This window comes from Pempheris klunzingeri, chromosome 18, assembly GCF_042242105.1.
Source record: "Pempheris klunzingeri isolate RE-2024b chromosome 18, fPemKlu1.hap1, whole genome shotgun sequence".
NCBI classification, from domain to species: domain Eukaryota; kingdom Metazoa; phylum Chordata; class Actinopteri; order Acropomatiformes; family Pempheridae; genus Pempheris; species Pempheris klunzingeri.
In genome coordinates, this window is record NC_092029.1 from 8865985 (window position 1) to 8890425 (window position 24441).

Here is a 24441-nt window from a genome sequence, read left to right on the forward strand (position 1 = left end):
CGTAGCCCTGGGTTAGAGAAGACAGAGAGAACTCTTCATCAGCACCTCGACTGCTGCCGATATTGCTGAGTCATCATCGCCCCCCGATACCCAGCTGCAGGATAAAAAAAAAAGCCCCTATAAGCCTCAATAACATCATCACCTTCATCACTCATCGGTCTCGTCATTATCACCACACAAGATGAAAGCCATCATGTGTATCATTCAACATGAGAAGAGGCCAAACTACTCACTTTTAACTAGCTTTCTAAATAAATCAAACTGTTGGTGGAGTTCATCCTTTTAACTATTCTTCCCAAAGCCTAGTGGGAGACGCCTGGAGCTATTGGGCATCTTTCCCGGTGCCAGCCTCACACCTGCCCCTGGCAAAAACAAAATAACTATGCAAAACTCTCTTTCGCTCTTGCAGGCTCCCTCTCCTTCCGAGTTTCCTCTTTTCCTCTTTCAGTTTTTAATTAAACTGAAGCAGAGGGCTGCGAAAACCTGCTACTAATTACACAGCGGCTGACTCTCTCTCTCTCTCTTCCTCTCCCTCGCTTTCTCTTCTGTTTGTGTGTTTCTGCTCTCCCTTTACTTCTCTCTCTCTCTCTCTCTCTCTCTCTCTCTTCCCTCCTCTCTGAGCTGAGCTGAGCTGGAGCTCCGCCAACAGCCTGTGGAATCACTTACCAGCCACCACGACGGGGGAGAGGACGTACGCATGTCGGCGTGTATGCACACATACACAAACACACAAATGCATTGGCACAAGTGCGTGCATGCACAGATGCAGACAGGCCCGTTCACAAGTCAAAATGTGCACACACGCAGGTCACACTCAAACCACCCTGACACGCTCGCACTTACCCATTTTGTGGCATTGTTATTCCCACTGTAACTGTGTGTGTGCGGTGCAGGCACGAGGGTGATCAGCTCCCTAATGAGAGAGAACACTAATCATATTTCACACTGACACAAACACAATCACAACATCTGTATCTGCTGCACCCCGCCCTCTCTTTCCTCTCCCCCCCTTTTCCTCCCATGCACAGTTGCTTCCCCTCTCCTCCCCCCTTTGCATCTTTCACTTCAATCCCCCGCTTCCCCTCCCAGCCTCTCCATCATATTCTCAGTTTCCACTCTCTCTCATCCCCTCTCCTCTGACCTCTTTCTCTCTTTTTTTTTCTTTCTGGAGTGATGAAGCAGACACTGAATACCCAAAGATAGGAAGCTTGAGACTGACACCCCTCTCACCTTACTCTCCTCCGCTTCATCTCTTCCTCTGTCTCCCTTCATCAAACTATGTATCTCTTTTTCTCTCTCTTTTTTTTCTCCTCTCCTTTCCATCTTAATACAGCGTGCCCTTCTTTAAGCTTGTGCATTGGGGGCGGGGGGGGGGGGTGCTAGGGGGAGCGGCGGCGACACTGTAATTTAACAGCGAGTCGTCCAATCCATCACACAGACAATGTACACACACTGCTGCCATGCATCACCTGCAGGGGAGTGTGTGCATTTGTGGCTGTGCTGTGTTTGAGTAAAAAGAGCAAAAGAGTAAATCAGTGAGAAGCAAAGGGGGCAGAGGAGGGAAACAGGGGGGGGGGGGGGGCACAGAGAAAAGGGGAGGAAACAACAGCAGAGATAACACAGAGTGTAATATAAAGGCAAGTCTGGAGTCACATCCACAGAGGAAACACACAATAATGGCTGTGAGCAGTGTTGGACAGAGGAGGGAGTGATAAAACAGGAGTGGTAGCTTGATGATAGGAGGCAGGGGGAGCAGATAGAGAGATGCAGCTTTAGCTAAAGTAGCTGGACAGCAGGAGTGGGCGGGACACAGAAGCCCCCTCCGCCGCAATCAAGCCTCTGTCACCATCTGGACGCCATTTTAAAACCATCAGCTCTCGCTCCCCATGTAAACAAGGGCACGACCCCAAACATGCTCCCCTCACTAAATGGGCTCTTTCTGGCAGCTGCAGACCCCAAAATGGCTGACTTTGTGGGGTTAGAACTGGAGCCAGAATGGCTGACTGTTTGTATTACAGGGGAGGGCGTTCGTTTCTTCATTACTCCAACAGTCCTGGCTGTGTGCAAAACATGTTAGGTTGTCATTTATCCAAAATGTGTGAGTAGCAGTGGGTCGAGAGCTACAAGTTAAAATACAGTCTGAAACCAAGTGGTGATCCAGATCTTTCCATTTAGCCATAAATAACAATTAACTATTTCTTTCGCCATCGATTATTGATTTTCTTGTCGATAATCATGTGGTCCATAAAATGTCAAAATAAATTGTGGAAAATATTCATCACAGTCTTCAAATGATCTGTTTTGTCGAACCAACTGTCTCAAAATCCAGATATATTTTGTCTATTATTATAACGAAACTGATAACTGGGAAAAACAACAAATCAACAGTTTTTGCCATTTTTGCCTTAAAAACATTTACTAAAATAGTTGTTTATTTTCTGTCAATCAAACTATTGTGTGATAGATAGATAGATAGATTCTTTCTTTAAAATAAGCTATTGTCATCATTCCACTAACAGGTTAACTTCAATTGGCATTTAGATTAACACAAACAAATAAGCAAACAAGGATCATGAATAGCAGATTATTGAGAATTATGATGTGCTTACATGGGGTGTGTGACAGAGATAGAGAGATAGAGCCTATGACAGTAAAAACAGAGGGAGCACGTCAGAAGGATGTGTTTATTCCTATGGGGGACTCTGTGTGTGTGTGTGTGTGTGTGTGTGTGTGTGTGTGTGTGTGTGTGTGTGTGTGTGTGTGTGTGTGTGTGTGTGTGTGTGTGTGTGTGTGAACATGTGTGTTTGTGAGCAGCACAAAGAGAAACAGTTGAAGATCTGATGCAAAGTTCAGACACGCGCACACATGCGTGCACATACACACACAGACACATATCGCAGGCAGAAGTCTGATAATGACATGGAAATGATATGGTAATGATATGGTAATCTGGCAACATTATTCTGCCCACCAGAGACTAGGAAGGAGAAGAACCTGCCACAAGCCGCACACACATACACACACACACACACACAAGCGCAAACACACATACACACACACACCAATGCACAGGGATAAGGTGAAATCTATGGACTGACATGGCTAAGGAGAGTTACTCCAGTGTGGGGGAAGGGGTGTCAAATGTTGACGGTGAGAGGAAGCACCTTTAGTTGTTTACTCACACCTATTTTAACAATAAATTCTGCACAACTTTTCAAAACCTACAAATGAACACCTGTGCTGTGCTGCAGAAGGACATTTCTTCATATTAAAGTTTGACATAAAAAACTTTCACTCATGGATCACGAACTAGATTTCTTTCAGCTTTTCAGCCTAAGCACTTCCGGTGACAACTGAGAAAACTCCATCTGCTGATGAACTGCCATGAGTCAATCTCCAGAAGAAGACCAGAAAGTGGACTCTGAGTTTTGTCAAGCTACTTTATCCGGAGTTACTTTTTCAAATATAGAGACAGTCTATATATACCATAGGAGATGTCTGAAATAAACATAAAAACAGACCTACAGCATCAAAATAGAGAAGTTAGTCATAAAGCAGTGGACTATTAATACTTTTATTAACCAGGCTGCAACTTTTTACACTGAATACAACACTGCCACCCTCTGGAGAAACCTTTCCACTGCAGTTTTATAATATACAGTATATACAATGTACTGATTGCAAGTTCTCCCACTTAAAAAGATGAGAGAGGCCTGTAATTTTCATCATAGGTACACTTCAACTATGAGAGACAGAATGAGGGGAAAGAATCCAGGAAATCACATTGTAGGATTTTTAATGAATTCATTGGTAAATTCCTCTGTAAAATAAGTATTTGGTCACCTACAAACAAGCAAGATTTCTGGCTCTCACAGACCTGTAACTTCTTCTTTAAGAGGCTCCTCTGTCCTCCACTCGTTACCTGTATTAATGGCACCTGTTTGAACTCGTTATCAGTATAAAAGACACCTGTCCACAACCTCAAACAGTCACACTCCAAACTCCACTATGGCCAAGACCAAAGAGCTGTCAAAGGACACCAGAAACAAAATTGTAGACCTGCACCAGGCTGGGAAGACTGAATCTGCAATAGGTAAGCAGCTTGGTGTGAAGAAATCAACTGTGGGAGCAATTATTAGAAAATGGAAGACATACAAGACCACTGATAATCTCCCTCGATCTGGGGCTCCACGCAAGATCTCACCCCGTGGGGTCAAAATGATCACAAGAACGGTGAGCAAAAATCCCAGAACCACACGGGGGGACCTAGTGAATGACCTGCAGAGAGCTGGGTCCAAAGTAACAAAGGCTACCATCAGTAACACACTACACCGCCAGGGACTCAAATCCTGCAGTGCCAGACGGGTCCCCCTGCTTAAGCTAGTACATGTCCAGGCCCGTCTGAAGTTTGCTAGAGAGCATTTGGATGATCCAGAAGAGGATTGGGAGAATGTCATATGGTCAGATGAAACCAAAATAGAACTTTTTGGTAAAAACTCAACTTGTCGTGTTTGGAGGAGAAAGAATGCTGAGTTGCATCCAAAGAACACCATACCTACTGTGAAGCATGGGGGTGGAAACATCATGCTTTGGGGCTGTTTTTCTGCAAAGGGACCAGGACGACTGATCCGTGTAAAGGAAAGAATGGATGAGGCCATGTATCGTGAGATTTTGAGTGAAAACCTCCTTCCATCAGCAAGGGCATTGAAGATGAAATGTGGCTGGGTCTTTCAGCATGACAATGATCCCAAACACACCGCCCGGGCAACGAAGGAGTGGCTTCGTAAGAAGCATTTCAAGGTCCTGGAGTGGCCTAGCCAGTCTCCAGATCTCAACCCCATAGAAAATCTTTGGAGGGAGTTGAAAGTCCGTGTTGCCCAGCGACAGCCCCAAAACATCACTGCTCTAGAGGAGACCTGCATGGAGGAATGGGCCAAAATACCAGCAACAGTGTGTGAAAACCTTGTGAAGACTTACAGAAAACGCTTGACCTCCGTCATTGCCAACAAAGGGTATATAACAAAGTATAGAACTTTTGTTATTGACCAAATACTTATTTTCCACCATAATTTGCAAATAAATTCTTTAAAAATCAGACAATGATTTTCTGGATTTTTTTTTTTCTCATTTTGTCTCTCATAGTTGAAGTGTACCTATGATGAAAATTACAGGCCTGACTAAATACTTTTTTGCCCCACTGTATATATACATAAGAGCTGTTTGGGAATTCAAATCCTTTGAGTTAACCCGTATATACGTCTATAAAATGTGGATTAAAAACATCATACAATAGCATTACCATGTATATGCAGCTCACAAATAAAACATCACCATAACCTAATGTCCAATTGTTGTTCAGGTGATTTGATGGGTTTTTCTGACCGTACTGTGCAATAAGAAATATTTTGACAAGATTATAGTTTTGTGGTGATCATATCTTTATCAAATCTACTGGATTAAAATAGTTAATTTTTCTGTAACCATGTTCATGTGTTTAACAAAAAGAATACTAGATTTAAGCCAGCTTTTGTGTAAAGACGATAGGAGTAAAGTAAGAGAAGAAATACACAAGAAATCAACAGATTGTAAACAAAACTAATTTGAGAATCGACAAACAGTACTTTACAATGCTTTTTCTTTCTTTTTTTGCCAGAGCTTTCAACCACATCCTGCAGATAGTGTTGCTCAGTGGGTATCTTTTTCAAACTAGTGTATTTCCCCTTAACTGAGCAAACTATATTCGCTCAGGAGGACCATAAGACGCTCTGGAAAAGGATGGTAAGTGGACCATGAGTGAGAAATTTGTAATGCTTCCAAAGGTAAACTGCTGCTGAACATCATCAGTCCTTATTTCCTTTCCTTCCTACCTTTCGCCTGCTCTCTTCTCCCTCTCCCTCTCCCTCTCCTCCTCCCTGGTTGTCAGTGTTTCCCTTGCTGCTTCCCTTTAAGTGGCTGTGATTGACAGCTGGGCTATATCCATGCAATATCACCCAGCGCACGTTCCTATTCCCTCCTGGAGCCTTCATCCACCGGTCAAATTAACCTTCCGTGCCGACGGGAGGGGGCCCTGCGTGGGCCAATCAGCAGGTGATTAGGCCGGGGGTGGGAGGGGTGAGGGGTCACCGCGATGGGGCCATCGCAAGCCTGATTGGTTTCAATCAGCAGCCAGCCGCAAGGACAGCTGGGAGCTGAGCCGCAGTGAGCGCTAATCAACGCGTCCCACAGTGAGGCATGAACAGTCACCACACACACACACACACACACACACACACACACACACACACACACGCTCACACAGATTGATGTAGGTGTATACACATGGACAACACGAACATCTGTGTGTGTACACACACACACAAATGCACACAGCAAGACATGGGAAGCAGAAATGAACAGTCAAGACCACAACAGATAAACAGAAAATTCCATAATGGAAAAGCAGAGAAAAAGAGAGGGAGGGAGAAAGACATACTGAGAACATCCACAGAATCTCACAGTAAATTGAATGACTAATTGCATTGGATTCGTTAATTTGACCGCTGGCACGTCTGATGGGGGCGCATGACATCGGTTAGCAATGCTCTGTCCTACAAACCACAACAACACATGTCCTGTGATGTCTCAAATGTGGAACAGTTCAGATTCTCTCCAGTGTGTCTGATGTTATACCGATTCTTGTTCAAATCTCAGCAAAGCACAGCATCAACCAATCACTGATGAGATGAGATGGGAAAAGTCACAAAGAGCGCTTTATAGCTGCTCTCCATGGGTTCAAAGTGGAGAGGACACACTGATCTGCTCTGGTGTCTGACAGACAGGAATGTCTGTAGAGCTACAGGAGGAGGACATGGGTGTGTCCTGTGCACACTGCCATAACAACGTGGCCAGCTTAAAGTTTGATTTTGACAATGAAATATTGCATTTTTTCTCTCTCTCTTTCCCTTTCTTCTCTTTTTACTAAATAAGCAACACAAGAGATGAAGAAAAGCAGTTACTGCCGTCATTATTCAGTTCAATTGTAAAACATGGGAACATTTTTAACTGGTTGTCCAGCACCATGAAACCTCAGCATAGTCTCATTTTTACAGACTGAAAAGAACTCTGGACAGTCTTGTTTTGAACACTAAATACTAATATAAAAAAACACAAATGTCAGAGAGGCTGCAATGGATGAATCATTTCGTAGTTTTGCATTTAGTAGATTTGCTTGACTTCAGAAAACTTCTCTGATAATAATTCTCTGACTGAGCAGTTGACTGAGCTGACAGCCATATTTAAATAGATGTAAAAACATGACAGAGAAAAACAGAAACCACAATAATTTAAAATGGTGATGCGATTATTACAGAGTAGAGATGTGATTTTTGTTGTATTGGTCTTTAACAGCATCAGGAACATTGTAATAATTCCTTCGATCTTTAGATGATGTGACTGCTGTGTAGCTTTTCTCAGGTTCTAAAACATAATTTATCACGTTTGGGATTTATCGCATTACCATAACATGACTATTATCAAAGCAATTCATTATGTATATCGTAAACAACAAAAGAGGGTGGAACTACAATCACACACTCATTTAAATCATTTAACTGACTTTTAAAAAAACTTAAACTTTAACTTCCCAGCATGCATTGTTTGAGAGCGAAAACTATTTTGTGAGTTGAATAAAACATAAATCGTGGAAACTTATTGTGTGACTTTAATACATGTTGATATAATATTTATTTTCATTATTATTAAAACAAAGGTTAATATTCAATCCAGTCCCTACTGTTGTACAGAAAAAGTACTTTATTTCAATCATGTATTTTTTTTTAAATTAAGTTCTAGATTAGTTTTTTAAGGCAGCAGGAAAACTTTTAGTCGAACCAGTTTAAAATGTTATACAGCGGTGGAAATTACCTAAATAAATACCTAAGAATAACTCTGAGGTACTTATCCTTTACTACTATAATTCCAATTAATTATATTCAATATTTCACTGCATTTCAGAGTGAAATATACTTTGTACTCCGCCATATTTACTTGACAGCTGTAGTTACTGGTAACTTTGAAGATTTTACATACAAAAATAAAATGGATTATGAATATTATGCAGTATTATGTATTGTATGTACGTATGATGTACTGTTATAGACTGAGCATAGTAAGTGATTACAAGGAGCTCCAACTAAACCACCTAAAACATTAAAATGCTCCTTAGACAGCAATGCATCATAATAATCATTGCCACATAATGTAAAGCAATACTAATTTGACACTTTAAGTCCACATTGCTGTTGTGCTTCTTAAGTAAAACAATGACTACAATAGTATTGTAATGGAGTACTTTAATAGTGTAACTCCTGTGTGCAGTAGTTGGCAGTAGTAGTACTGTTAATAGTAGGAGGTTCCTCTCTGCTCCGCTGCACCGTCTGCGCATGTGCGGAACATAAAAGGAAATGAAGCGGATACAGAGTTAGTCATATTTGGAGCTATTAACAGTAGAAAGAAGTGTCCTTCGGAAAATAAGAGACAAACATACAGGTAGGACGGTCTAAATGTCTCGTACTTGTTTAGGAAATGTGGGAACGCGATTTGCGCGACTTCCAGAGAAGTAAATTATGTTGCGGATGTTGACACAACATGAGTTGGCAATGTTTTTTTTCCCTAACATTACCTCATTAGCATTAGCAAACTTTTCGTGTAACTTGTTTAGCTGACAGGTGTTTGTCGCCTCAATTAGTCTGTTAATTTTAACTTAAGTTTCTCAAAGCTGAGTGTGCAAGGAGTCAGAGCACAGACCGCCTGTTCAGTCAAACAGCTGTTGTGAACAGAGGAGCTTTCGCTTTCAGGCTCGTAGAGAAACGCCCGAAGACAAAGTAAGAGCAGACAGACGACAGGAGTTACTCGCTTGGTTTGGACAGACAGAAGTTAGCGGCTAATTTATCACACATCATCACTTCTAAGTGTGAGCGCGTGACTCGGAGCGCGCTACATCTGTTTCAGGTGAGGTGGGGCGCGAGGGCGGTGCACATGACTTGTGACCTGGACTGAACCACTGAGACCACACAGTCACTCAGAGGGGTTTCAGCTTTGCCTCAGGCCACTGTTCAGCCTGACAGGCCCCTCTTATTCCAGGTTCAGCCTCGGAAAACTAGAAAAATATTTAAAAAAAACAACCGCAGGTGTAATTATGGTGCTACACGTGACCTTCAGAAGATGCAGCTCACTAACACAAGTACATTCACTACTTTACTTTCACTGCTTTAACACATTTTCCAGGTACCTGCACTTTACTGGAGTGTTTCTGTTTTAAGCTCTATTTACTGACTCCAGCCATTCCGCTGAGTAAAAAAGTTAAATGACTTTTTTACGATTTAGAATTCAGGACTTTTGCTTGTGACAGAGTATTTCTACACTGTAAATGTGCTCTTTTTTACCTTAGTAAAAGAGTATTTCTCTCACCACTGGAACAGAGCACATGTAGGCAAGTTCTCACTGCAGCCACAGACAACACCATGTGATGTTCACAGTTCCTCCTGGCTGATTTGAGATACGCGAATCAGGTCCTCTGATTTAATCTGCAGTTGCAGGAATGTAAAGCTGCTTAGTTGTTTGGATAAAAAAGTGGCACATTGTTCCTCACCTCTGACAGGCTAAGGAGTCTGCTGGATTAGCTTCTTAATCAACTAGTGGATTGACAGAAATATGTTGATAATCATTTGATCATTTAAGTATTTTCTCTGATGAGAATTTGCTGCTTTTCTCAGTTTTATATCATTAAAGTCATTAACCTGAGCTGGAAAACTGTCAGGGGCACTTGTCACTATTCTGACATCCTATACAGTTGACACTGAATGATATATGGTATATAATTGATAATGACAATAACTGGTAGTTGCATCCCTCTTTGCTGTGCAGTTCGAGATCTGAGGTGTTGCAGGTTGTAATTCCAACAAAACACTACATCGTTGACAGTGTGTTGTTCAGTGAAATCACTGATCAATAATGTGTGTACATACTACACACGGTTTGAGACCCCTCATGTAGACATTGCCTTATATTCCCTTCATGTTTCTCCTGCACAGACACTATCGCCCTGTGTTTACTTTTCTCCTCATTGTGGTCCTGATTTAAAGAAAGGTTCTCAGTATTGTATTTGTCTTCCTAATGCAGAAAATGTATCACTTACAATTTGGATGTCAATTAGTTGAGTCATTTGCAGAGCAAACATGTAATATATTTACGGGATATAGCTCCTTTTTTATAAAGAAAGATACTGTTGGTTTAACAAAATAAGAAATTTGAGGAGATCACTTGGCTCTGAGAAACTGTGACCTACATTTTTTCAGACATTTTGTCAACTAAAACATTTGCTCAACAGATTAATCGATAGTGAAAATACTTGTTACTTGCACCCCTACTATTTCTTATCACTATGGGAGCAGCTTCACCTCTGGGAGGTAATTTCTCACGATATACTACTATCAATCTCCGCAGACAAACTGCTGGTTCCACTCCAGTGATGTCTTCCCTGTGGTGGGAGCAGTGGCCCCTGCTGGTTGCAAATGGTACTCCCCCCAGCTTCTTCGACAACACGAGCTGCTTCAGCTCCACACAGAGCACCGTACTCAACGGAGTCCCCTTTGGAGGAGTGCCAGTGGTGCTGCTGCTCGATTTCTCTGTCTTTCTGGTATGTGGATGTCTGTCTGTGATGTGATCAAGTGAGATATATATGGAAATCTTGCGACCCCAGTTGTTTCTTTCTGTATTCTTATAGGCAAGAGGCAGTCCCTATCAAAATATTATTTTACTGTAAAAATTGCACAAGAAAGTTGTCCCCATGATGCAATATTAAGCAATACACCAACCCTTTCAATTGCACAATTGCTTTACCAACTACCGCTTTGTTTGTGTGAAGGCATCAGTATACGTTTTTGTGTCATGAGGTGAAAGCTGATTGGTTCGATCACTAATGCCACCTACAGGTGCTGCTGATCCTCTTCTCTATTATCCGGAGGAAGTTCTGGGACTACGGGCGTCTGGCATTAGTTGCAGACAACAAAGGGTCAGTTCATGATGATCAAATTTCATAGTTTTTTGTCAATTTGAATTAATCCTTAAACTATGAACTTTGTGTATCAGCTTCACTGATTCAGGACACCGTCAATATGGATTCATGTCATCCTTACAGTCGAGTATGGATGACCCGGACCATGAACTGGTATGTAAAGGGAAACTGCTGTCATCCGTTTCATCACCACAATCAATATTCATAAAGCGCAAAAGAATAGCTGTACTAATCGAGATGCATAGCACTTAATATACATCATATCCTGGAAGAGTGGCTGCTGTTTTAAGATTTGAGTGCTTATTAGTAATCATTTGAAACCATACTTAGCAATGCTTTAAGATAATTTCATTCCACGGACTTGATGTTGAAATAATATGGTTTTAGTCTCTAGAGGCTTTCAGGCAACAAGACTTGAAACATACAGAACTCACCAAATATAGCTTATTAATACGATCTTCATTTTACGTCAATGTAATGAAAATCTCTCTTTTTCTGTTTAGGGATTCTGTTCTTGGCTGCCTTACATCCTCAGAATGGAGTGAGTGATGCTGTGGCTCTACATGCACATAAACACGCACATCATTTGTACAAACATTTATATAAGAGTGGGAACATTTTATTTAAAATATTTAAACATCTAAAAAATATATTTAATAGCAATGTCTCCTGTACAGCTGCAAACAAAACAATGGCTCCCTTTTAGAAGTTGTGTGTCTGTGCTTGGTGTGGCAATATCACAGCATCATGTTCAGTTAAACATTATTATCGAATCTTTAATATCACACTCCAAATCATAGCCATGATGTTAACTACTCTGATGGAGTCCAGTGAAAAGTTTCTGTGAGCAAATGTGGCAAATGGAGAGCGCAGGTGTGGGGCGTCAGATCCATGGAAAAGAGAGATTAAGGATTTAAAATTCACTCGTGCTGATTAACGGGGCTCAGCCGGCCCCCTGAATGCACAGTAGGGCACTGATTCTGGAGATTATTTTCTAACATCTTTCAGTTCCAATAATAAGTTAAATTTCTCTTCAATATCAGCGAACCTTCCACTTCCCAGACCACCTCCCAATACAGTGTGAGCGACTGGATTTCAATGTGTCTTGGATGCATTCACACTGTATATAGAGCTATCCACTTGTCATTACATCACAAAAGATGCATCTTGATGGCATGTCTGAACAGGGCCTGTAGCTTGTGGTTGTTTTATTATGATGTGTATATAAGCCACATGCTGGTTCCTGTGTGTTTCAGTGAAGAAAAAATTAAGGACAGGTGTGGTATGGATGCTGTTCACTACCTGTCCTTCCAGCGTCATCTGATCGCCCTGCTGACGGTCATAACTATCACCTCCCTCGGAATCATACTGCCTGTCAACCTGACTGGAGAACTGATGGGTGGGTTTTGCACTGCTTTCTGTCTTTAAGCAAAAAAAAAAAAAAAAGACTACAGGTGTGTCTTTCGTGTGTATTTTATGATGTGAATCAAGCAATCAAAACTCGGGAGCTTCACTGTCCACTTTAGAATCAGTGAGTTGTCTGTAAAGTGGGTACTGGGTCATTAAAATGGGTTTTTATTCTCATCTTTTTCTATTCATTTGTTCTCTCTTCTGTTTTACATTTCTACTTATATGTATGATTTCTTAAAAAAAAAATTCTGTTTATTTCTTTCAGGTGATAAACCAAGGAATTTTGGAAGGACAACTATTGGGAATCTTCAAAAAGGGTAAATACTGTATAAGAGCATGACAAAAATTGTTTGGATACATAAACAAAGGTTTGTAGTGCAAAACAGTTTTGTGGTTTGTGGTCATGACAAAATGCTTTTGCTGTCTCTCATTTTTGCTTCTAGAAACAACCTGTTATGGCTCCATACAGTGTTTGCAGTTCTGTACCTGATCCTGACAGTTGTCATATTGCGACGTCACACGTCTCAGATCAAAAGCATGCCCAGAGAGACTGTGAGTGTCTGACTACTAGATCACAAGATTTGATGGCATTAGAAGCATTCACACTTGGTCTGAACGCCTCCATACATTTGAACTGTGTCCATGTTACTTACTTAACTCTGTCTAATTATTTAACACTGGATTGTAGCTGTTTATGAGAGGCTAAGCACATAATGAAAGCCCGGTCAGACTAGAATGCTGCTGATCCGTCATTTTGTCCTTCTGTTTATAGACCAGGAAGACTTTATTTGTGTGTTCAGTCCCTAAAACAGCAACAAAGGAAGCTGTTAACACCCATTTCACGTGAGTAGACTGAAGTATAAAATGTCCATATTTTGTTAAGTTGAATCTTGGGTTTTAATGCTTATAAAAGTAGTCACCAGCTCCATCCCTCAGTGTCAGTGCTGTTTTTTATTTTAGAGAGGCGTACCCATCCTGTCAAGTGCGTGCTGTGACCCTCGGCTACAACGTGGCCAAACTCATGCACCTTGATGAGGAAAGGTAAGAAATAAAGAAGAAGATAAAAGTCATGTGATCAGTGCACTCTTGGCCTTTGAGTACTTATCAGCGAGTGCAAGTGAGGTCTCAAAGTCATATTTGGCCAATTATTTTATATATTATTTTTATATATTTTGGCCATGGCCAACTGAGCTGCCATTTGAGCACAATTCATTGTTGATAATTGTTTTTCAGTGCGTGCTGCTAATGAATATAAGCCATTTTCACAATGTATCTAATTTTCATCTACAGTGTGAAATTAGTGTGTGCAGTGACAGAAATAATTGTCACCTTACTCAGTAACTGTAATGAGCTTTTTACCTTCTTGTAGGTCATTATTTGAGTTTTACAGCCCACAAATTTACTGTGTGGTTCAGTCTCACTTTTGTGCTCCAATATTTTAAATGATATAATTTTTTTTTATGCATGCCCCAGGATGCGAGCTGAAAAAAACCTGCACTACTACAGGAATACAGAGAAACTTGAGCTGATTAACCCCCGTGTGTGTGGCCACCTCTGTTGCTGTTCCAACTGTGAGAAGGTGAGATTAACCAGATAAGGGTTTTATGCAGGTTGTTTTTAGAGTTTTGTCTGTTATGTTACAGTTTACAGTTCAGAAAAGTCTTGAATAAAAAAAGGTTGTGTGTGTGTGTGTGTGTGCTTCTTCAGGTTGATGCCATCGAGTACTACAGTACTAAAGAACGAGACTTGCTGGAAGAGGTGGAGAAGCAGGTAGAACTGGTGCCACAGCACCCCCTGGGGATTGCCTTCGTCACTTTGCAGACCGAGGCTATGGCCAAGTAGTGGGTGCCAATTTCAAGTTGTCTTTTTCTGCCAGTGTTTGTATCTGTTTTTATAAGGTGAAGGAAATAGCAGCATGACTGGTTAGCATACGGCATGTTCCAATGTCTTCTGCCAAGTGTAGCTGTGAAGCAGCATAGAAGCAGCAGTGTCATGTGATTATGCTTGATTCTCAAAGTTCTTTATGGCTCTGGTGTGATCAGGACAGCGATCTCTCAATGTTATTGTCACCACCATGCAACTTTTTATTGGAAGCAGGCCTTTGGGCAGCCATAACTGCAGAAAGCTGGTTAATGTGTATCACTAATGGCTGTCATTTACTCACTTCAGCATTTTGAAAGACTTCAATGCACTCAAGTGTAGAGGCACATGCTGCTGTTGTGCGGAGCCCCAACCTTCAACCAACAGTGAAACTCTGAAAGTGAACAAGTGGACGGTCAGCTTTGCACCCCATCCCAAAAATGTGTATTGGTAAGGTCTGAAACAGCAACCTTTCACACAGCATGTGCTCTATGCAGATCATATGACTTGCAAATTCAATATTATCGTCAACTGACTTTTAGTGGAATCACATGGTTTTACTGTTTTACAGTAAAATTAGAATTGGCACACCTTATTTTTCCAAATACTACAGGTCCTAAAGTATATAAGCTTAAATTAATGATATGATATGAATAAAAGATAAACTGGGACAATGTGATGTGAAGTTGTCAGATAGAGAGAAGATGTATCTGCTGGAGTTGTTGATACGTCAAAATACACTCCATTCATGGCTGTACATTTGTGAGGTGCAGAGTGATCCTTTTTAATGTAATAAACAGTCTTTGGCAGAGTACAGACACCAGCTTGCAGAGAGAACAAAAACCCACAACAGCCAAATGTAATTTTGGCTGCCAACAAGTTTTTCCCAAAATTGGCATTTATTTGTAACAGCTGATACGACTCATTGCTGACAGCGTTTGTCATTGTTACTAGCAAAGGTGACGGACCGTCAGTGAGGCCACAAATGAAAAATTGGTTGCTGAAGTTTTTTGTACTCAGACCTTTGTTAATAAGAGCTCGGAGATAACCGATTACTAGTTACTGTCAGAGTTCAGATCTGTGATCTGAGTAAGTCAGATCAAGTAAGCCAATTTTCACAATTGGTCTTTTTCACAATTTGAATTGTCTTCAAAGAGAGCAGCAACACTACAATACAGTAAAGAAAGGAGTGGAATTTGTTAGGACTTATTTTAGCTGTACTGATCCTTTAAAATATGCCCAGAATGGGTCCCCTAGGCCACACATACTGTGGATGATGTTGGCTACAAGATTTTTAAACTATACTACTATATAATGCTACTTCTGATACTTACATGTATACATTTTTGTTTCTCCTGTTCTCTCCATCCTACAGGGAGAACCTGTCAGTGCGGGGTTTTCCCTGGTACATGCGCTATGTGATGCTCAACTTCTTGCTCTTCTTCCTGCTCACCTTCCTCACGACTCCCACCATCATCATCAGCACCATAGACAAGTTCAACGTGACTAACCCCATCCACAATCTCAATGTGAGATTGACACATGCAGACACACAAACTTGTCACAACTCTGCTCTAACAAGTTGAGAATCTACAGATTGTTCTGTTTTCACCCTAGAGCCCCATTATCAGTCAGTTCTTCCCCACTCTCCTGCTGTGGGCCTTCTCTGCGTTGCTGCCAACCATTGTCTACTATTCTACACTCGGAGAGGCACACTGGAGCAGGTATTACACACACACACACACACACACACACACACACAGCAGTGGCTGGTTTCTGTTGGAAGAGGAAAATGTTTTGATACGGTGCCACCTGTGTCTCAGGTCCAGTGAGCAGCTGAGCATGATGCGTAAACTCTATTTCTTCTTGCTCTTCATGGTGCTTATTCTCCCCTCGCTTGGCCTCACCAGGTATTTTGCATTTCTGTCACTTTGAATAAGCAACACCATTAATGAGGTTAATTGTGTATTTGCAGAAATTATTTAGTTGTAGTACACTGTAGCAGTCACAAAGTGTAAATGAGAAAAAAAGGAGGAGGCGAAAGATGTGACTCAAAGTTGAGCACATACAGTAAAATACTAAAAAAAAAAGGTAATGTCAGTCGGCTGAAGGGCACTCCTAATTTATTGTTTTGTTTTCCATTAGTCTTGCAGTGTTTTTCCGTTGGCTGTTTGACAAAGAGTTTCTCTCAGGTGGGAAACTGAGGTTTGAGTAAGTAATCCCTTTTTTTGCTCTTTGATTTTCTTAAATTCTAATAAAACATGTACTAAAGAGAGTCCGTTTTTACTGTGAACACGTCACACTTGTTCAGGTGTAGTAAGTTGCAATGTCAAGGCTATTTAGATTCACATTTTACAATCTCTTCCCAAGTTTGTTTACAAATGTATTTATAGCTGAAAATATGCAAAATCAGAAAATGTTGTCATCGCCAGCCAGTGGCTTTTTTTTAACAATGAAAGAGACCTGTTCTCTTAAACTGTCTCCTTTTGTCTCCTTACAGGTGTGTGTTCTTACCTGACCAAGGGGCGTTTTTTGTCAACTACGTGATCGCGGCGGGCCTGGTGGGCTCTGGGATGGAGTTGCTGCGGTTGCCGGGGTTACTGCTTTACATCATTCGCATGGCACTTGCTCGCTCTGCTGCTGAAAGGAAATATGTCAAAGAGGTTTGTATTGGAGCTTTCAATTAAAGAAACGCTGCAGCTAAAAGTCGTTGATGTATTGGTGTATCAGGTTCAGACATAATCTGGAACAGAGCACCAGAGACCAGTCGTGTGCTGAAGGAAAGAGCTGTGGCTTTTTAATTAGCCAGGAGTCTTCTTCAGTTATACATATTTATTTAATTTATGTTTTAGTGAAAATATGTTTTGAAACTATGAAATTGTAAAAATATTTAGTGATATTTTTTATAAATGTCTTGATATTGTTCCACTGTTTTATTCTTTTATAAATAGTTACTTTAGGAATGTGCTTTCTGTATGAATGCATGCAGGAAAAATCTGGTCAGGTGTTCCCGACTATGCAGGATATGTAAACAAGTGTAAACAGGCCTGCAAGCAGATGGAGAATGTGTTATAGAAATATATCAAATGCTCTGGCCAAAGGATGATCTTTACAGATTTATACTCTGCTGTCTTTTCATGTAAACTCAAGTCAATGAAAAGTCGAAGAAGTGGAAGAGAATGTTTTGATTGTAGTTTGCTGTTTTTCTCAGCCTCATCTCAACATTTACTCTTTTTTCACTTGTGTTTACAGAACCAGGCCTATGAGTTTGAATATGGAGCCATGTATGGCTGGACCCTGTGTGTGCTGACTGTCATCATGGCTTACAGCATCATATGTCCTATTATTGTGCCTTTTGGTGAGCAGTTAGGGGGGCTGTACACAAGCATGCACTCATACATGTTTAGCACATTCATTATACCACCAGTAGATCTATTTCTCTTGATTATGTCACTTGTCAGCCTTTCCCACAGACCTCAGTGTACACACATCTATGGATGCAACATATTCTCTGTCACTTCCACGCTGGGGTTTTAATGGCTTTGTTGTGTGTCTACAGGTCTCCTGTACATGTTGCTGAAGCACATGGTAGACAAATACAACCTGTACTTTGCCTACCTGCCTGCAAGCCTAGACCGCCAGGTCCACCTGGTAGCTGTCAATCAAGCTCTGGCCGCACCCATCATCTGCCTAATATGGCTTTACTTCTTTTCCGTTCTGAGAACAGGTTAGAAACAAGTTTGTGCTAAACCTGGAAAAGATTAGCATCAGGAAAGTGAGATTCACTCATGACAATTCAGCCTCAGTTACTGAAAACCGATTATCTGCATCTATCTACATGTAGGGTTTGCTTGCATGTAGCGACATCACTAGTAAAATCTCTACTCCACTATTTAAACTATTTTATACTTGTGTGTGGGGGTGTGTGTGTGTGTGTGTGTGTGTGTGGCGTTACAGGTTTCTGGTATTCCACTTCTATGTTCACGCTGGTAGTCCTGTGTCTCACTGTCTTCATCAGCGTCAGCTACACCTGCTTTGGCCATTTCAAGTACCTCAGTCCACGCAACTATGAGGTGAGCGTTTGCTCATGCATAAGCTGTCACTTCTTTGTCATCCTTCACACTGAGCCCTTTAAATGCTTTGTGTGCTTTCGCAGGAGGACGAGGACGAGGATACAGCGGACGGAATGAATGAAAACACCATGGTACTGTGCTCGATCCGTAACAGATTCCACAACACAAATACAGATCAGACGCATTCAGGACAGGGCTGGTCTTAAGTAAACCCACCAACCAGAAGCTATAAGACCTGATAGTTCATGACGAGCTGGCCTTGTGGAAAACTTTGGGCTGTAGCAGTCATTCTTGCAGGCCGAGTTCATATCTGAAGTGTCGTAGTTGGCTGTAATAAATTTTCTGAAGCTTTATCTTTCCCTAATCTTCAACATTCTTTTGTATCAAAGTCACACATTGGCCATTAAATACAGTATTGCATCACAGACATCAGGGAGGATAATACACAAAAATGACTTTTAGGAAACACCCTTATGATCTATTTTGTATGTCATCAGTGCGCATGTACTCATCCAATACTTTGAACTGTTTAATTACAGGTCTACCTTCCCAGAGTGCTGAATTCCAAATTGCTTGCCAGTGCCCCACAAGAGTCTAAACCTCAGAGGTCTTACGGCTCTACAGACAGCAGCCCGGTGAATGGCTGCAGCCCAGTGGAGGGGAGCAGGTCAGATGACTGAATCAGTGTATTTAATACAGTCAAAGCTCTGGAGTCAGGAAGAGTTTGGGAGGACAGTGTGTTCAATTTGAATTGATGTCTATGGTTAATAGGAATGTATTTGATGTTTGGAACATTATTTGCACTTAATCATATCCACGAGAGACCTACTTTGTCTTCATTTTCTGAATCTTAACTGTCATAATGTCACATGTTATACATTTCTGTGAGAACATCTCAGATGAGGACCAATTCACCAATGAATGTTTAGCCACTGCCTTCCATTTAAAAAAGCAAAAGAAACATAATGTTTGTGACAAAATACTGAAGTGTATATTTTGTGCATGCTGAAGCTGATTATGCAAATATTATCAGAACAAGATAATCAAGCCAGCACCCCTGATACCAAAGAGGTGGACAAAGACAGCTTGGTGTTACTGTTACTTGTTATGCAGATTGTGTTCACCTTAGATTTAGTCACTGTGCCTTTTTTGGTGCCAGACACCTGCCAAGGGAATAATTTATTGCTTAATGTTTATAATGCAGTTTTTGTATCAAGAGAATCCTGTCTTCTGTTTACTAACTACAGCTTAATGATTTCACTTGAAGACAAATGAACAAGCATTTATATCAGTATTGCAGGAACTTAACAGCCAAGATGTTATTTTGTTTAATCAATATATTACAATAGGTAGAGGTTTCATTATTGTGTAAGTTAAGATGACGCCACTATACCATTAACGAAAGTTAATGGTATAATGTTTTAAACAGGTTAAGGTTTGTTCATGTACTTTGAAGTTGTGTTTGCACCATTTTTAAATGTGCCTTTTAACAAGGAGCTAAAATTCCAAATGTTCAGTCATCGGTGATGTAAGTCCTCAGATGTTGAGAGGAACTTAAATTTCATTATTAACCAATCGTGCCTGTCATTTTAAAATACAAACAGGAACAACTTTACGGTTATGAGCGTGTCTTATCATCGGGGGGCACTGTTGAGCTGCTGTCGGGCAGCTTAACTTCTGAAGAATTCAGACAGCACTGAAAAAGGACAAATGCACAGTGTTGCATTGAGGATTCCTAACTTATTCTGACATTGGTATGAGCCAGTTTACTGGGCGACAATTCCAGTAGCTCCACCTCCTCACCTGATCCTTCACTATTGTCTCCCTTTCTGTGCCCTTTCCTTTTGCTACCTCTTTTCCCTGCCCTTTTCCCCTTTCTCACCACGGTACCTGCCCCGGCTCAGAAAGACCTCTGTTGTCGTTTGAGGGCTTTTAGCGTCTTGTTGTGATTAACACAGTTGTTAAATATGGCTAATGAAGTGCTAAGCTAATGACATATCAAGGCTGTTAGCTGTGTTGAAAAAAGGGGTTTGGACTATTGGACAAGGATCAGTGTACCATTATGGAGCCTCACAGTAGTTCTTAAAGTGAATAATACAAATCTGGGACATTAGCTACTTTTTTGAGTTTTCTAATAGCTAAATTAATGAGTTCTGGTTGTTTCTGGAAAACAACCACGTAATCTGGTTCAACGCATTTCTTTGAGGTTTCAATATTTTCCTCATGGATGTGCACATTTAAACAAAGAAAGAAACTTTGTAAAAACTTTTTTTCATAGTGATATAAATGTTGTAAGATCTGAGTGTGTAAAGGTTATTGACTGTGCTTTACCCTCAATGTCGTACAAAGACTAAGCATTACAAAACAACCTCCCTTGTTTACTCTTCCTTGAGTATTATTTCATTGTGTGAGAGATTAAGCAATAAAGACACTGTTCACACAAGTGATACTAAAACCCACAATATGGTTTGGTTTTTGATGAAAAACTAACAATCACACAAACATACACTGCATGACTCCCATGGAAAGACACTTGGAGACAAATTTAAACAGACATACCTCAACAAAGTCACATGAGAAAGCTGTGCAGGGTCAGGATGCAGGGCCACTAATAACTTGCAGATATTCTCATGTGGCGCCAAGGATGAGCTGGGAAAGGGATGAGTGTTTGATATTAGACACCTGATATACCGACTGTGGGTTGTGTGCATGAAATGTGTGTTAAATGCACTTGCTGCTTGAGAAGACTGTCTTCTGCGAGCTCAGTGGAACAGGAGTTATGTGGATGTTAATGCTGCAGGAGCCTGGGAAGCAGCGACAGACAGAACTACAGTGTAGAGCTTTCCAAAACCGCACAGCAAACTTTGACCCGATGTTAAACACACCACAAATTCACTGGCTCAGTTTCGGCCCACATGGTTCTGGACTTCCAGAAAACGGGTGTGTCAGAGTCTGATCTGAAGTTTGATCCAATTACGTGCAAACGGGGAGCGGTTTGTGGCAGTTCACTCAGATGGTCACATGGACAATGCAGTACTACACCCGATCACTTATGCAATTCCTTAAAAAGATACTCCGGTTAAAAATAAAAGAAATCAAAGGCAAAACTGAAGCACTACAGGCTGAGTTATCCTGACCTTTAGTCCCTCACATGGGACAAGACCCACAAACTGAGGCCGACACTGATATTTGAAAGTTACAAAGACCTCTTGTGTTTTATATAAACACATAACATGCACACATTTGAAATAAGTCTCCCTTAAATTTGTGTGGTAGCACTTCAATTATCAGGTCAATACTTTTCAAATTATCTGCTAATCCTGTCCAAGAAGTTTTTTCTGGAAAACGACCACGTAATCTGGCTCAAATTAGTGTTCTTGAAAGCTGTATTTAAACCCAATGGCCAGCTGAAACAACCGAGCATGGTCTCCAGTTTGCCTATAACTGGAAGCAAATTTCACAGTTTGAGGAAATATCTTGGAATTTATTAGAAAATGTATAAACCAGAAATTTGGAAATTACAGACCATAAAAGTGTTTTAAAGGAATATCATTATCATTATTATTATCATTTGCTTTTGTGCCAAGAGATAGATGAGAAGTGTTTTTTTACACTAAATATGGAGCTAAAGTCAGGGGATAGTTAGCTTACTTTAGCTTTGTCTGTTATAACTCACCGTTTAACCCATTTTCACACTTTTTATTTTTATTAAACAGGATGTTAATTTGAAAGCTTTAGGGTGCTGGTAGGTAGATTTTGCTACCTTCAGACAGATCCAGGCTAGCTTTCCCCCCCTGCCTCTAGTGTTTGTGCTAAACTAATCACCTGCTGCCTGTAGCCTCGTGGACAAAATATGAACTAACTGGCTGATATATATATACAAATACAGATATATAAACACGAAGCTAATATGTGTACACAATTTATCTTTTCTAATCTAATCTAAAGTGCAAGGGAGAAAGTGTGGGCACTAAGCAGATTTATTAGTAATCGCAGTACATGTGTAAGGAAAAAGAACAAGCTTTGAAATTTGAAGCCTGTTGATGATAATCATTGTTTTGTTGGCACAGCAGGTCAAATGAAACAGAAGTGATTTAGTCTGTAAGGTATTACTAGTTTACACAGCACGCCCTTCTCCGGATCAAAATATTTATCCAATGTTAATCCTAAATCTCTGTTTGTGTGTAGGTGTGCAGCCCACTGAACTCAGTGCCCTCAATACATTCTTGGTATTGTTGTCGTCTGTGCTTTTGTACACCACAGACACTATTATTTAGTCACTTCACTCCCTCTCTCTTAGTATTCACTTAATTCTGCACTCCCAGGCCACTGAACTTAAGAAAGAGCTGCTGTGTGTGTATGTGTCTGTGTATGTGTGTAGTGAGGGCCTGAACACGCAATTATCCAACAAAGTGAGGACATTCTTGGGAAGTGAGGACATTTTGGCTGGTCCTCACAACTTCAAAGGACTGTTTTCAGTTTAAAGTTAGAATTAGGTTTACATTAAGTTTAGGTTAAGGGGCTGAGAAATGCATTCTGTCAATGGAGAGTCCTCACAGAGATAGAAGTACAAGTATGTGAGTGTGTGAATCAAATAGGAATTAAACTCATTTTGAGCTTTGGGGTTTTTGGGGTCAGGTTTCCTTCATGTCACCACCAAGATCGATGGATGTGACCTCTGACTGCTCCAATTTGTATATAAACATAGGACTGGCCAATCACAGCATCGCGTGGGAAAGTGCCAACCAATGAGAGCGTCTGGCAGCATCGTGCTCTATGGCACTCCCATCTTTTGTCCGTCAGGATTAGTGCCGTGGCAACGCTGGTCGCCTGGGAGGTGAGTTTCCCAGAGCAGCGGGATCAGGACAGAAACAGACCCCTTCATTCCAAGTATTTCTTCCTTCTCAGCCAATTGGGAAACAGAAGTGGAGTGGTGTGTATGTGTGTGTCACTCCTACTCCAAAACTTCCACCTAGACTGCCAACTCTAATGAGGTGCCATCCAGAGCCGCAAGCTCAAAGTGTGTTTGTCTGTGTGAGTGAGTGGGTGGGTTGGTGAGGGGCTGTCCTTGTGTGCTCTCTTCTGTGTGGGGTATTCTGTAGAAAAGTCACCCCACTCTCTCTCCCTTTTCTGTTGGTGGACTACATTAGCCAGGAGGGCGGAGGGCCAGACAGCTGAAAGCACCGCTGCTGATGAAGCATGTGACTCTAGACCGAGGCCCTTTTGTTTGGACAGTTACAGCCAACACACAGAGCCCTGGAAGTGCAGTGTGATATCGGAACAGGCAAGCATGGGAATAAATGGACATCAGGAATTACTGAAACCTGCTGTTTTTTCAGATTTCTGTACTTGAGATAAATTTAAAGTGACAAGCCCTAACATTTTCAGGATCAGACCACCTTTATGATACTATTTAAAGTCGATATTTTTCTCTGTGATAGCTCTTTAATGCATGTTTAACATCGTTTAATTAGCTCTTTAGATAATAGTTTTCACTGTTTGTGGTGGAGTCCGACATTCCCATGCTGGATTCATTAGAAATGACAAGTAAACTACATTTCTTACAAGCCACTGCTTCACATTAAAAAGGCTGGTTGAACGCTGCAGATGTTGGATTTGTCTTAACTGTAACTTTATACAGCTCTGATAAGGATTTAGGTGAGTGAACAGTAAAAAGTCGGGCTGATATCAATGAGATAAAATTGCAAAGCTGGATTACTCACATGCTCCATTTCCTGTGAATCACCTTTGCATGCGAAGGCAATTTGAATGGCGGACCACACCACTAACAATGAAAACTACTTTAAAGAGAGGTAATTATAAATACAGTTGCGGAAAGAAAAATGCTAACCATACATAGTATCCAAATTAAGGTTTAATCTCATGAAAATCTTAAAGGTTGTACCTTTAAATTATGTAAGGACATGAGGTTAAGAATGAAGACAAGGGTGATAAATCAGCATCAGCATGAATGAGAACGCAGCGCTGTTTTTTGTCATGTTGTTTGTGTTTTCATGCATGTAATTAAGGTTCACATGTCAAAAC

General features: G+C 40.9%; 1 protein-coding gene across 1 annotated transcript; it reads left to right on the forward strand.

Moving 5' to 3' along the window:
- Positions 1-8451: 8451 nt before the first annotated feature.
- On the forward strand, positions 8452-20851 carry tmem63a (transmembrane protein 63A). Its single transcript, XM_070849315.1, has 23 exons — positions 8452-8526; positions 10483-10675; positions 10971-11050; positions 11128-11206; positions 11557-11594; positions 12310-12452; positions 12729-12780; positions 12907-13015; positions 13236-13306; positions 13424-13504; positions 13937-14042; positions 14171-14304; positions 14633-14773; positions 15699-15852; positions 15941-16047; positions 16147-16233; positions 16469-16534; positions 16824-16986; positions 17576-17681; positions 17883-18050; positions 18281-18396; positions 18480-18527; positions 18936-20851. Exons 2-23 carry the CDS (start codon positions 10508-10510, stop codon positions 19074-19076), a joined length of 2358 nt encoding a protein of 785 aa, XP_070705416.1. The 5' UTR covers positions 8452-8526; positions 10483-10507; the 3' UTR covers positions 19077-20851.
- The last annotated feature ends 3590 nt before the right edge of the window (positions 20852-24441 follow it).